Raw genomic sequence first — 13,783 nt, forward strand, 5'->3', positions numbered from 1 at the left:
ATATAAAGCAAATCCCTGTCCAGGGAAATTAGATTTGCAATTGTAACCAAAGCATCCAACAGTTATTTCCAAAATCCACATCATGTCCACCGTCATTGTATTTGGGCCAACCGGCAACATCGGATCCGTCGCGGCCCGCACTGCCCAAGAGCATGGAGCGAAGGTCGTCCTAGCGATGCGTGATCCAACGAAGCCAATTCCGGGTCTCAGCGCGCAGCAAGAGCAAGCTGGCGGGTTCGAAAGAGTCCAAGCCGATATGGCGGACGCCGAGTCCGTCGCTGCGGCCACCAAGAAATTCGGAGCCAAGCGTGCCTTCATTTACGCAGCCATGGGCTCGAAAGACCACATGAAGTCGACTCTTGAGGCTCTACAATCCTCTGGTATTGAATTTGTCGTTTTCCTGAGCAGTTACACCATCTCCGGCGAGCCCAAGGACGTCGAGCCCAGCGATCTCATCCCTTACGTGCACGCGCAGGTGGAACTCAACCTCGACAAGGTCTTCGGTGTGGAAAACTACGTTGCCGTGCGGCCTGGAGGCTTTGCTACGAACATTCTGCGCAATAAGAGTGATATTCACTCGGGAGAAGTGAAGATTTTCACACCGAACTTCAAGCTTGATTGTGTCACGCCTGGTGATATGGGTCGTGTCAGTGGAACTATTCTCGTTCAGGGACCGAAGAATGGTCAGCGCAAGGTCTATGTCTATGGCCCGAGGGTTATCTCGATGTCCGATGCTATTCATGTTGTTGCGAAGGTTCTGGGGAAACCGGTTACCATCACGACTATCAATGCGGAGGAGGCCTTGGAGCAACACCTGAGTCATGGCCTGCCTGAGCCGTTTGCCAAATATATGATTCGGAGATTCGGAACCGATGAAGATGCAAATGTTTCGCGCGCTCATTATGAGGAGGGGGTCCGGAATGTGCAGCTTTACACTGGAAGACCTTCAACTGGGTTTGAGGAGTGGGTGACTGAGAATAAGGATCTCTTCAGCGTGTAGTCTCGTTGGAGCTGATATGGCTGCGGGTAATCGATTGTTATGTGATTTTGCTGCCTAGGTAGTATAATGAAATTTATCATGAGGAATCGCATCTATTGATGGCTGGGCCGCAAATTCTTTTTTGTATTATTGTCAGGCTTATGAATAGGTGCTTGCTTCAACTAGATGAAACGCCTGTATTGCCATTAGGATACTAGCTAGGCTGCAACAAGTTGATTAAACTTTGATTGATTGATTGATCATAAAATGGTAATCTATAGACACGAGTTGTAATAGATCTCATCTTTCACAAGAAGCGTCAGTACTCGCCTAAGTTCATGGATCAGACGACAAACACTACAATAATGTCGAAAGTTCGGTATACATATTTTGTTTTTCAGTAAGCTACTTTCTCCCTACGATGGTACCAATTGTCTGCAGATTTCAAAAGTCTGTCTTAACCTCCCATTATTATAGCTCTAAGTACTTAGATTATTACATTGAACCATTAACTCCCTTCTTTCAAAGACAGAACATCTCAAGATATCATACACGGTAAACCGTTCCTATCCCTTAGTGGTGCTTCAAGGCAGAGGAAGCAGTGGAGCTGGGGGAAGCAGTGGAGCTAGCACCAGCAGAGGAGCTGGGGGTAGCGTCCAGAGGACCGATGCGCAGAGCACCGCAGGGGCTGGAGGGAGCAGTGAGGCAACCGCCAAGGTACTGGCCGAGGCTGCCAGTGGCGTTGCGGGTAGAGATGACCTGGTTGGGACCATAGGCCGCCACCAAGGAGGTGGAGTTATCGGCAAAGAGAGTAGAGTTGACACGGCTACCGATGACGGTAGCGTGGCCGTTGTGCTCGGCAGCCAGGCGGGCCATGAGGAAGGAAACCTCAGGAGACTGGGTGTATCCAGCAAGACCGATGAAGGCACCAGTGACGGTGGACTCGAACTGGTAGGCGTAGTAGGCCCAGGCAGCGGTGGTGTTGACCTGGGGGTAGTCGAAAGTGCACTGGGGCTCCTTGTAGCTAGAGACCTTGGCGGAGACCTTGTCAATGGCTTCAACCGAGAGGGTGTTCTGCGTTGAGAGACCCGCCAGAATCTTCTTGTAGCCCAGGACAGTGGCGTTCTTCGAGCTGGAAGGGAAGTTGGAGTCGACGGTGGAGTTGTAGTAGCCGCCAATGAAGTCAGCTAGACCCCAGGCGAATTCCAGAACAGCAGCATCGGAGTCAGTGGGTGCGCAAGCAGACGCTGCGTTGGAGGCAGTAGCTCCGGCCAAGACGAGACCAATGAAGTTGAGGAAACGCATTTTAGTTAACGGATCTTCAAAGGTGTATAAAATTAGGGCGGAATAGCGTAGGAAAAGTGATCTTTCCTCGATGCCGCACGTACTCGGGCACGGCTTTATACCACTTCACTACGAAGCACATACAAGCTTTCTCGAGTCATGATCGCGCCTACATATGAATGCGGCACAATTCCAACAAATCACGACAACTGAACCTGGCAGATAACCGGAAGGTCTTTTCGTGGCGGCGTCATAGAGTCAATGACTGGAAACGCGCGTGGAATACTGGAAAATCCCAACAACGGCGCTCAATGAAATTGCTATATTCTGTTCGAATGACGTATACAATTGCATATCTCAACTGGCCAGATCGAATCGCCGCGCAGTATGACAATAAAGTTTCGGGAAGCGTGGAGCGCAGGATTTGAGCTGCGAACTATAGTTCGGGAGGGTCGGGATGGCGTCGTAGACTCGGAAAAGCTCCCAGTTGCATCTTAAAAGGCTTGAAATGTACTTGACTATTTTATGCAATTGTGCCCTGCTGGAAAGCTTATTTGCTTGGATTGAAACTTGATTAAGCTTTTTTGATTTTTCCCAGTGAATCAGATTCTGCGTCGTTACATTTTTTCCTCAGCTGTCCGGATGGCAGCGGATAACGAGGTTCTCGACTAGAGAGGCCATGTAAGTGATTTACAATTATTGATAGGACTTGAAATGATTCAATGTGAGAATATGATTAGCTATAATAATCCACAGTATCCCAGCTTGAAGAATGGGAGACGAAAGAAAAGTTCTGAGCCAAAACCAGCGAGTATCGACTTAGGACACAAATATCCATCCCATGTTTCACCCTATATAATCCGCCACCAATCATGTACATAAATTTACACCGAATCCATCTATATAAATTTCATGTGATGCGCAACTATACATATCCCACTCAGTAAAGTGCTGAGTCCGGTACACAAGATAACAAGGCCATATCCACTGCCATATCCCCCTATGAGCACACCTTTCCAGGGATCTGTTCGAATCAAAGCTTCACTAAAAGGACCGCTAACGACATTTCCAACCCCTCTTCCAAGGGCAATTATCGAAAATATGACGGTTGCATCGGCTTTTGGATCGACCCGTTGAACTTCATTGGTGATTCCTGCCCACGTAGCCGAGAAACATCCTGCAAATAGTCCATATGCCACACTAAAGACCAACAAAGTCGGAATTGTGGAGGAAAATCCCCAGAGAAATAACACAGCCAGCGTGCTACCGACTGTGGAGATCGTAATGCAGGTGATTACATGGTATCGATCTGCCAGATGACCCATGCCTACGCTGCCGAACACAGATGCGAGATTCAGCAGCATCACCGTAAGTGAGGATATAAAATTAGAGCCTCCAATACTGCGGGCATAGGTTGGGAGATATATGCCCGGTAGGAAAAATCCCAGTGCTTCCATGATGTTGCCAATCTGATAGATGACAAAAACCTTGTTGAAAAGGAATCGGAAGTTGAGACGATGGTAGCCGATTGTTCTTGACACTGGCAGACGTGGTTTGTGGAAGTACAACAGCGGAGCGGCAAGAACAAATGCGAGAATGGAGATGACTCTCAAAGTAGTTTGATATCCAAAGCTTGACAGGAGTTTTTCCACGCCAATTGGAAAGGCCAGGCCGGATACCCCTGACCCAGCCCAGACTATGCCAAATGCAAGTCCTCTTCGTTTGACGAACCACTCACTCATGTAGAGAATTGAAGGGCTGTATGCGATACAGCCTCCGATGCCAAATCCGACACCTTGTGAGAGAACCAGATGGGTAACGTTTGTTGAGAATGACCCCATGGCTAGGGAAAAGCACATGATTGTTAGCCCTATAATGGAGAACCATCGCCCCATTTTGGGCATAAGAATCATTGCAATGATCACAGCTGGACAGCTCAAATAGGAAATTCCCTGCAAAAAGCATTAGCATGAAACCAGATAATCAAGATTTGGCACTCGAACCGTAGCACATGTTCCAATAACAGCTACCATGCTAGAGCCCTGAAACTCTTCAAGCTCTCGGTAGTACTTCTCAAACACACCAAAACCAAAGGCGAAGCCTATACTAGGGTTAGTTTGCGTGGTCCGCATAATGGAAGGCTTCTCTGTATCACTGACCCCATATAAGAGCCTCAAGCATAACACATGCTGCCAAAAACATCCATGCTTGGATCCCTCCATCCACCGGAGGTAATCGATCCTCTTCGGTTGAGATATCATCAAACTTTTCAGGACATAAGCGTATCTGGGCCTCGCTCCCAGTTCGTGAATTGCTGCTGCAAGAGTGTCTGGTCTCCATTTTGATCATAATCTGTCAGGTTGAATGACATAGCATTCGAGACAAGAGAGGGACCGAGTTCAGACGGCCGACCTATCGGTTATAACTACATGTGTTTGCGCCTATAATTAATCTTTTGTTACATTGCTCGATGACTGTCAAGGGAGGTCCAAGTTGTTGGAAGGGATGAATAAACCCATGTCAGAGGCCAGCCAGGTGACGGGAAGAATTTCCATACGTCTTGGATTATAAGGCTGGCATGTAGCTTCTGGGATCCGCGGCTTATAGCCGGCAATTTTGCCTGTCCTGTTTTAAAGCTGGTCACTGATTGTGCAATTGGAACGGGAATCTGATGATTCAGCTTTGCATAAGTGTAACTTATGAGATCACTGTCGTGGGTCCACTTTCCTACGTTTTGATAGAGAGCCCCTGCTTTATGTCTCTTCGGGCTATAGGGATTATGAAAGGCCCTAGGTGGCGTGCTTTACGTGGGGAATAGAAAGCTCGCTCGGTCTGTGTCGGAGGATTGTGAGCCAGGATAAATGGAAGACGGCTAGGAACGGGCATGCGAAGGGATTGGAATGTAGGGTACGCGCACTGGTAAACAAGGTTAGGAAGACCGGAGACTTTATCGATAAGGTGTGTTATATGATATCATTGATCAAGTTTCGAGCTGTATACAGTAGCCGAACCCCCTTGCTGGCATAATTCCCCGTAAGACCACGTTCAACTCGTGATAAGCCAAAAACTTTACTCTTGCTTTTAACAAACAAGGGGCTCTGTGGATATACCAATGATCTCGTTTCTAATGTGACATAGCACGCAACATGGATTAAATGCACGCTGATCGCTATTACACTTTTAACTACCTGTTTATCCTCAAGGAGTGGCACGCGACCAAAAAAGTGGTCCTGCTGCTGCATTGATTGTATACTTGATAATAGACATGTGCAAGGGCTTTGATGTGGGCATATACAGCCAAAGTCGGTTGTCACTCGGCCTTTTCTTGAGAATCGACCTCGCCTCATGGTATTTTGAATAGATACAGATAATTTGTGATGCAGTAATTCAAATTCAGTCACCACATGCGTGTACTAGACTTGGCAAACGTGCACCGAGTTCTTTTAGTTGGCTAACCAAATATTTTGATCCGTGCCATATCCATATGGGATCCACGAATCATTAAAGTACCGTTGCAGTACAGTCTGTCCATAACTCATATCATCGACGCAATATCCACCGCCACCGGGTCCGATGTGAGCACAGTGTACGTCGGGCCGATACTGTACCATATGCTCATGGACCTCCCGGCACAGCAATGTATTGCGACCCAATTCATAACTCTTCCCAAACCGTACGGTTTTAGTCAAAAAGTCATAGCAAGCAGAGCTATCCGTATACTGCTGATTTGATCCTGTGCAATGTTGTTCATGGGTCTCGCAGATTGTCTTTGCCAGTATATCAGACACATATGCGACGGCTTGGTCAGACGAGGTGGCATTGATCTTTGTTGCCACGCCTCCGACTAGGAAGTCTAGGAGGTACTCAAACCAGCGGAACACGGCATCATACTGGGCTATCTTTCCGTCTTCGTTGAACTCAATCCAGGTATCGATTGTGACGGGGATAAGGACTCCGAAGGTTGTTGCGTTGAAGGTTACTACTGCGGTTGCGGAAGCGATATTGTCGTTGGCAGCAAACTGGGTGATGTTATATGCGATCGGAACACCGACAAGACTGACATGATCAGGATCTGCAAAGAGGCCGAAGATGTATTCACGGTTCAGTTCATCTCCATCGAAGGTACGGGTAATGTCGACACGTCCTTGGACCTATGATTTTGGAACCGTTAAAATGTGGAAAAAATTGATTCTCATGTGGACGCGTTCTTACATCGGAGGCAAAAATGGTAGACGAATTGCCTTGTGTCTGTTTGAGATTGGCAGGGTAGAGGAACGCATCCCAAAAGGTCTTCTCAAGATCCCAAAGCTGATCAAATGAGAAGCTTGGCTTTGCATGCTTCGTGTGTGAGTTCTCGAATGCTTCTACCGAAGTAAAAAGGCAAGCCAGTATAGCTGCAAGCAAGGGTGCCCACGAGTTGGATACTAAATTCATCTTGGTTCTAAGTCAAATGTTTTACTCGGGTTCCTCACGTCTGTGATAGGGCCATCGAAGGTTCGCGGTTGTGGTTCTGGTATAAATAAAGCGTCTATTGCCGTATATTGGACTGGATTCTTATCATTCGCGGCATGTCACATTTGATCTCTGTCGAGGCGTCCCATCAAAATCGGCTGACCCAAATGTTTCACCCTTGGCATGTGCCGATACGAGAGCCACTTCTCGAGATTTAGCTTCAATGAAGAGATGTAAAATTGATATTGCATAAGATGTGGGGCTGATTTGGCCTTGATCAGCAGGGCACTCCGGTGCTATCGGTAGTGGTATGTTTCCTTTTGCAAGGGCTGAAGATCGACTTCCCGCCACCGGGAAAATTGAGGCTAAGTGAGACATGAGTTGCAGAATTCAAGGCATATCTATTAAACTATGCAAATTAAATCAATAGTTGCCTTACATTACCGATCAGCTTCCATATTTACGAGTGGCAGTCCATCATTCATGGCACTGCAAGGTGACTAAAATTATATATTCCCGTAGGCCCTGACTGCAGAATGTTTATGACTTCTCGGTAAATTTTTCGGCTGCTGTTTCTCTTCAGATAGTTCTTATTCGCGCCACTAGTGATTATCAGCTGTTCAAGTCTTGAACGGCCCGGTTGTGATCACTCCCCCCTGCTTGTTAGCCTTCGGACTGTTCGGATGCACAACAAGCCACTAGTATTCGGCAAAGCTTATGAGCCCCCCAAAAGAAAATAAAAGAGAGATCACACAGCATCTCGCATACGGATTTCACTAGATTATCGTTCTTCAATGTACAGTAGCCACACGCATACATCCAGTACACAAGAGGTGATATTACAAGTACAGCCTGCAGTTGTGGCACTGAATTTACAGGGCAAAATGATAGCTTCTCACGGGTGGCGCATCACAATGCCTTGATTGCCTTCTTCATTTCCCCCACGTCTAATCATACTCCTTCTTGATTGATATACCCACCTGACCTGGACCCAAGGCAATAATACTAGTAATCATTTCCAGTGGACCCGTAAAGATGTACACCGCGTTCAAGAACCTCAATCTCATCACCAACTTGGACATATAGCCCCATATTCTGCTCTTCAGCCTCCATCAAGTTCCGGTCTTCAGGGACACAGTGCATTCCAAGATAACCGAGTGCCGCCTTGTTTCCAGTCTCAATTGTGCGATGTTGCACTAAAGTTGTGCTTGGCTGAGGTTTGCCTTTCTTTCTCTCCGGGGAGGAATATCGGTGTCAAATTTTCCAGTGTCGGTGTTGACATTCGGCATAGTGCATCGAGATGTGCGACAAACAACAGAAATTACTGGAGCCACACTGGCGCGTAGTTTCTCACTGGAATCAAGCCGAGCATATTTTGGCAGGATACGGTAACGCTTCCAATTTTCTTCTTCATAGGCAGGAGTGTTTGTAATCCATAGGTTTGCGCGGAAGCGAAGTGCATTCATTGGTTGGTTCTCTTGGGGAAGAAGTGCTGACACAGCATGCACGGAAGACAATGTGTTAATGTTGATAGGTTGCTGGTCTGTGTAGCCGTGCACGGCTGGTGAACCGATATATTGAAGTGGCGCGAGGTTTTTATCGGTATGCACGAGGGTATCAGGAGTGCACCTCAAGATTGTAATGCTTGAGTTCTCGGAAAGTCGCAGAAACTTCTTCAATTTCGGCAAGACATTTGCAATCGATGGAACTTCTCCCATGTTCAGGCCCTTTGCGTCGCGCGAATGTATGCGGAATGTCTTCATCTTCATATTGAGGCGATCCATTTGAGTGGCTGTAATATGAAGAGGAATCACACAGGACACTTGGGGCGCAGTTGAGAGGCTCCATGTATGGAAAAAGGCCTCAAGGCGAGTGGTCCAGTTCGGCGTGTCTGGGTCCGGGAATGTCAAGACAACACATCCACCCGATTGAACTAAGGTGTCATTCGGGTTGCTTTCCTTGGATGGCAGCCATAGCTCCGTCGCGATGAGAGCCATCTGTGGTTTTGTGCGCTGGCTGATGAATCGCCATTCCAACGTCCCAGGGGCATCGGCTTGAGGGCTCTCAGTTGCCAGTGCGAAAGATCGATCATACATAAATCCAGACTTGGTAAGTAACGCGCGACTAACCTCGACCGGTCCACATGACTTGACAGGGTGGATGTATATCGCCTTCACTCGGGGTAGTCCATTGAGAACGGTTCCTTCTGGTGACTCATACTTGCGATCATATTGATCAGCCATATTGCTTTCGTTTAAACCGAGAGGCTGGAGATTCTTCAATTGTCTTCTTGTCGCAAAAGTGTTACCAGAGTATGCAATGGCTGCAAAGAGTACGCATAGCAGAACTGATACGGCAACGAAGCCATGTAAGATAACTGTGGCATCTAGCGTGCCGCAGAAAGAGTGCACATATTGAAGGAGCATTGTTATAGCATGCCCTTTCGTAAAAAGACGGCAAGACTTGATTGAATTTTAGAGCGCAGAAAGCAGTGTTGAAGGAAAGTTGGAGTCCGATTGAATTAACTTCTCAGGGAAGCGTGAAATCGCCGAGGACGGATGGCAGAACGGGAAGATTTCATTGGTGGGAGTGAGTATAGTCCGCCCTTTTATAAGTAATCGCATCCTTAGTTTCAAGCATACGGACAGCTATAGGAGAAAATGACATTATCTACTTGTCAAAATGGAAGCAGAACACGAATTAATAGCTATATAAGGGTTGAATGTAGAGAATACTGCAGTAAAAGGAATGAATTGTGCGAAATCCATGATCTTCATACAAAAGAAAGTTCAGCACGAATTAATATTCGATAGTTAGTCGCAATTTGTAAAATAAAATGTCAACAGAATATAAAAAAAAGTATTCTAAGAAATTTGAGAATCATCCCTCCAAAAAGTCAAATCCTCCTGCTTCGTTGAACCGAACCAACCACTCATCGTTCCACTGATTAGACTCTTCCGCTGTCTCTAAGTATGCGAAAGCAGCGTCAAGCCTTCTCCTCTCTTCGATCGCCCTCCTACCTTGAGTCTGTGGTGTAAATACTACTCTCCGCTGCTCGTGTGAGATGTTCAGTATCTTCCCCTGCTCTCTAAGAATTAGAAACCAAGCTCGATTCCATCTGAGGATCTGATAGAGATTCTCAACAATAACTTCCTGTTCCAAATCTCGACATCCAAGACGGCGAAACTCACCTAGTAGCTCTTCGAGCCTCCATCGCACCCATCTGCGAGTTGAAGGTTTGCAGAAAATTCGAATTTCACCTTGAGAACCGGATCCAGGTCCAAACTTTTCGGTAACAATATCGTTGTATAGTTTTTGAAGCAAGATTCGAGCTTGACTTTGGCATTCATCGCCGAGTATGCCAATCGCCGAAAGTCTTTCATATTCATGCTCCTGGTGTCCCATGGTACGCGCAGATCTTTCTCTCGCATCATAGTATCCATGCAAAGACGGTGCCATCTTTAGTGTTTGAAAGAATGTAATACTGTGTTAGGAATGGTGACTCGGTACTGAGCGAATCTGACTCGAACTTTATAGGCGCTTGATTCTCAAAATCGCATAAGAAAGAGACAAAGAAAACAACTTGGAGGAAACAATGGCATAATTATAGATAAAGTGAACAAGGACTACCATTGTCACTCAAACGTAATGATCATACCCCTTCACTCATTGTTTCATTGTATGGAATTCAGGCACAAAAGAAAACACTTATAGCACATGCGACAAATATTTCCTTGGGACATGTATATTCCTAACATAAATTAATTTACTTCTAAAGCAGATTCACATATCAAAAACAGCTTTGGTTGAATCACGTATAACTTGATAGTGTGCAAGGCTATTGCTGGAAATGATCTTACATAGTGGGCCCTGCTCAAATTAGATTCTGAAGCATTGGGGCTGGTATCATGGAGCTGTCTACAGCACTCTATTAAATCTTTTAGGAATGAAAGTAGCTCTACCACCATTTGCTATGGTACAGTTAACCCATAGACCCTTGTCTGTTGATTTATCCATAATGTTTGTTGAGATTTATGATAGCCGGCCATGGTTTATGCCATGAATAAGCCATGACGGTAACCAGAATGATTCATCACCTAAGGAATCTAATTAGCACTAGCTTGAGGCAGATATTTACAGTATCTAAGGGGATTCTCACACAGATAAGAATCTCCAGACTTGACCAACTCGGTACTCAATTCAAACATTATCTATATTGTATTATATGACTGTTTCCGACAGAGCCACGCATGCAGATCTCGATCAGGCCGAGTAATGGAGCATGATAGTCAACTCGGTCGTGGGCACTATGTGTTGTTGGTAGATTTCCCGGAGACTATCGGTATCTTTTACCATTCCTCACTACCTCCCAGGCTTGTTCAATCACCCCAGCTCAGCAACTGTGCCTGTACCACTCGAAAGTAAATCCAAGTTGCTCAGGCTCCCCCGACGAAAGCATACGAAGAAGTCCGCGCGCCTCCAGACTCTGACAGAATATTTTTGTCGAAGCGAAATCCTTTGTCGACAAATTTTGATCCATGCCGCAGATATGGCTACTCAGTTCTCCGCGATTGGTTGCTGAGTAAAAGTGAGAAAACCAACGTCGGGGCTGCCCTTGAAATTTTAGGAACAGAAACCAATAGTTGGAAGCGACAAAGATATCAGCTTTTTCTGCGCGGCTTACTGAAAGATTTCGGCGCCCATGCAGTTCTTTTATGTGCAGTTGCTCTGGGGCGAAACTACAGTATTCGCATATCCTGAGACTTGGCATATCGCCGAGAATTGTCCGGCGTTTAAGCGATCAACATAACTACTGTCAAAGCTTTCACATTAAGCGACTGACACTCGGGCCCTAGATTATTGTTTGCTCGGTGAAATTTGAATTCTTGCTGTGACTATTGGACAAAAATGCGGTCCACCAGGAAGAATGTGGGAGGCAGCTCGGAGAAGAATGAGGCACAGAATCGAGACTTGATTTTAGAACTCGGAAACTTGGAGAAGGTATTATTTTCTTGCGAAGAAACTCCTCTAGCCGCGATAGTTCTCCCGATGAAGTGGACTGATTGTCACGAAGATTTTCCGAAGATGGGAAAATCTGATGGATGATATTGATGGGGGATGATCTCCCAGTATACAAACAGCGACAAGATATGTCGAGTTATATTTGATCATATCAGCCACGTATTTTTTCACAGTCAGATATTTCATTGAACCTGGACATACGTATCTCATGTTTGTCCAAAATTGCAAGATGTCCTTCAATCGCTTCCGGCCTATATCGCACTTCATTGCGCCTCATTCGTGGATGAACGATCCATGTGGTGCAGTCTGGATACCAGAAACAAGAGAATATCGTGTCTGTTATCAATGGAACCCAGGCACCTCCAAGGCAGGCAATAGTGCTTGGGGGATGGCAAAGAGCAAAGATCTGGTCACCTGGCAAGACTGCACTCCAGCCTTAAGAAACGGAACAACCTATGATTCACTGGGTGTCTTCTCTGGTTCAATCGTTTCCGAAATCGTCGACGGACAGCGCGTTCTGTACCTTTTCTACACGAGTGTCTCTTCCTTGCCAATCCACTGGTCACTGCCCTACATCGAGGGTTGCGAGTCTCAGTCTGTTGCATTCTCCACCGATTTCGGGGAAACCTGGCAACGCTATCAGAATAATCCAATTCTTCTGGTACCCTCGGATAGCACAAAAACAACAGGGTGGCGTGATCCTTTTGTCTCAAAGTCACAGTCTCTTGCCGAGTTGCTGAAGGTGGATATCAAAACAAACTTCATGATGATCGCATCGGGCAATCGAGATCTTGGACCTCAGCTTTGCCTATATCAATCGCATGATTTGATTGGATGGGAGTCACTGGGGAGTGTTCTAAGAGCGAGAAACGGTTCTCGGATCTCACCAACCAGCAGCTTGCAATTTGGAAAGAACTTTGAATGCGTTTCCTTCTTTACCCTGGGCCGGAAAGACTACATCATCGTCGGTATTGAGGAAGACACCCATAGTAAAAGACACAATGGACATTATCTGCTATGGATTTGCGGCAAATTTACACAGCATGATGACTGTATTGACTTTGAAATTAAGTCCCACGGACTATTGGACCACGGCATTTCATATGCGGCCCATATCTTTCGCGATCACGAGAACAGACTACTCCAACTTGGATGGGCAGATGAGACTTGCAACGGGTCTGTAATCCAGTCGCAGGGCTGGGCAGGGTGTCTGACCCATCCAAGGGAGCTCTTTGAGATCTCACGGCCTTTGACTGATATTGGAATAGTGAGCAACAGATGGCTCATTGATGAAGAGGCTGGTACGATGTCAACACTTGGAATTCGTCCAGCGCCACAAGTCACCGCCCTTAGATCCAGCTGTCCACCAAAATCGCTCTTTGAATTTGATTCTATCCAAACAAAAACTTTCGAGGTTGAAGCTACTTTCTGCAAATTCTCCGGCGACGAGACTTTTGTGTTCAATGTCCGCGAATCCCCGGGTAAAAGCGAGCTCACTGCACTCATTATTGATATCGCGAAGGGCACGGTGACTGTTGATAGAAGACGGTCTTCTGTTCGGGGGCTCGGGGTGTCAGCTCCTGATATTGGCGATCTCAACCTTTTTAACGGAGAGGATCTTGTTATTCGAATATTTGTGGATGTTTCTATCGTCGAGATCTACGTGAATGATCAGTTCGCGATCACTTCACGTATTTATCCAAGTCTTGAGACCTCGATTGGTGCATCTTTTGACTTCGGCTCGTATCCCGAGGCAGCCGTAGACTTGCAGTTCTGGGACGATATTGGAGATACGTGGCCGGAGAGGATGTCTTCCGATATATTGGAAGAGATTGACGTGCAGGCTGGGGACGAGGCGCGTGGCCATGACCGCGGAGAAAGCGAAAGAGTGCTATGTCCTGCTATTGTCGCTTAAGTGGTGCAAAAACGTCTGCTTAAGCCTACACCTCTATACGAATAAAATAGTTGCAAATATTGAACCTAAAAAATAATGAAATTCCTTTCAGTAAACGCCATCAATGGACTGTACAATCTATATAAAACATC

At 46.3% G+C, this 13,783-nt stretch overlaps 7 protein-coding genes across 7 annotated transcripts; 2 read left to right on the forward strand and 5 right to left on the reverse strand.

The window, feature by feature from the left end:
* Positions 1-82: 82 nt before the first annotated feature.
* N7511_003886 (NmrA-like family protein) lies at positions 83-1,000 on the forward strand (the record flags this gene model as incomplete). Its single annotated transcript, XM_057126311.1, has 1 exon — positions 83-1,000. One exon carries the CDS (start codon positions 83-85, stop codon positions 998-1,000), a length of 918 nt encoding a protein of 305 aa, XP_056985201.1.
* A 552-nt stretch (positions 1,001-1,552) lies between these two features.
* N7511_003887 (uncharacterized protein) lies at positions 1,553-2,284 on the reverse strand (the record flags this gene model as incomplete). The annotated part of the gene is made up of 1 exon (XM_057126312.1): positions 1,553-2,284. One exon carries the CDS (start codon positions 2,282-2,284, stop codon positions 1,553-1,555), a length of 732 nt encoding a protein of 243 aa, XP_056985202.1.
* An 878-nt stretch (positions 2,285-3,162) lies between these two features.
* Positions 3,163-4,603, reverse strand: N7511_003888 (uncharacterized protein; the record flags this gene model as incomplete). Its single annotated transcript, XM_057126313.1, has 3 exons — positions 3,163-4,215; positions 4,267-4,364; positions 4,423-4,603. 3 exons carry the CDS (start codon positions 4,601-4,603, stop codon positions 3,163-3,165), a joined length of 1,332 nt encoding a protein of 443 aa, XP_056985203.1.
* A 1,103-nt stretch (positions 4,604-5,706) lies between these two features.
* N7511_003889 (uncharacterized protein) lies at positions 5,707-6,697 on the reverse strand (the record flags this gene model as incomplete). The annotated part of the gene is made up of 2 exons (XM_057126314.1): positions 5,707-6,414; positions 6,476-6,697. The coding sequence occupies 2 exons, from the start codon at positions 6,695-6,697 to the stop codon at positions 5,707-5,709; spliced, it is 930 nt and encodes a 309-aa protein (XP_056985204.1).
* Positions 6,698-7,911: 1,214 nt separating this feature from the next.
* N7511_003890 (uncharacterized protein) lies at positions 7,912-8,958 on the reverse strand (the record flags this gene model as incomplete). Its single annotated transcript, XM_057126315.1, has 1 exon — positions 7,912-8,958. One exon carries the CDS (start codon positions 8,956-8,958, stop codon positions 7,912-7,914), a length of 1,047 nt encoding a protein of 348 aa, XP_056985205.1.
* Positions 8,959-9,595: 637 nt separating this feature from the next.
* On the reverse strand, positions 9,596-10,174 carry N7511_003891 (uncharacterized protein; the record flags this gene model as incomplete). Its single annotated transcript, XM_057126316.1, has 1 exon — positions 9,596-10,174. One exon carries the CDS (start codon positions 10,172-10,174, stop codon positions 9,596-9,598), a length of 579 nt encoding a protein of 192 aa, XP_056985206.1.
* A 1,792-nt stretch (positions 10,175-11,966) lies between these two features.
* Positions 11,967-13,652, forward strand: N7511_003892 (glycoside hydrolase family 32 protein; the record flags this gene model as incomplete). Its single annotated transcript, XM_057126317.1, has 1 exon — positions 11,967-13,652. The coding sequence occupies one exon, from the start codon at positions 11,967-11,969 to the stop codon at positions 13,650-13,652; it is 1,686 nt and encodes a 561-aa protein (XP_056985207.1).
* Between the last annotated feature and the right edge of the window lie 131 nt (positions 13,653-13,783).

The sequence above is a fragment of the Penicillium nucicola genome (genome assembly GCF_028828085.1).
Source record: "Penicillium nucicola strain IBT 29836 chromosome Unknown utg000003l, whole genome shotgun sequence".
NCBI lineage: Eukaryota > Fungi > Ascomycota > Eurotiomycetes > Eurotiales > Aspergillaceae > Penicillium > Penicillium nucicola.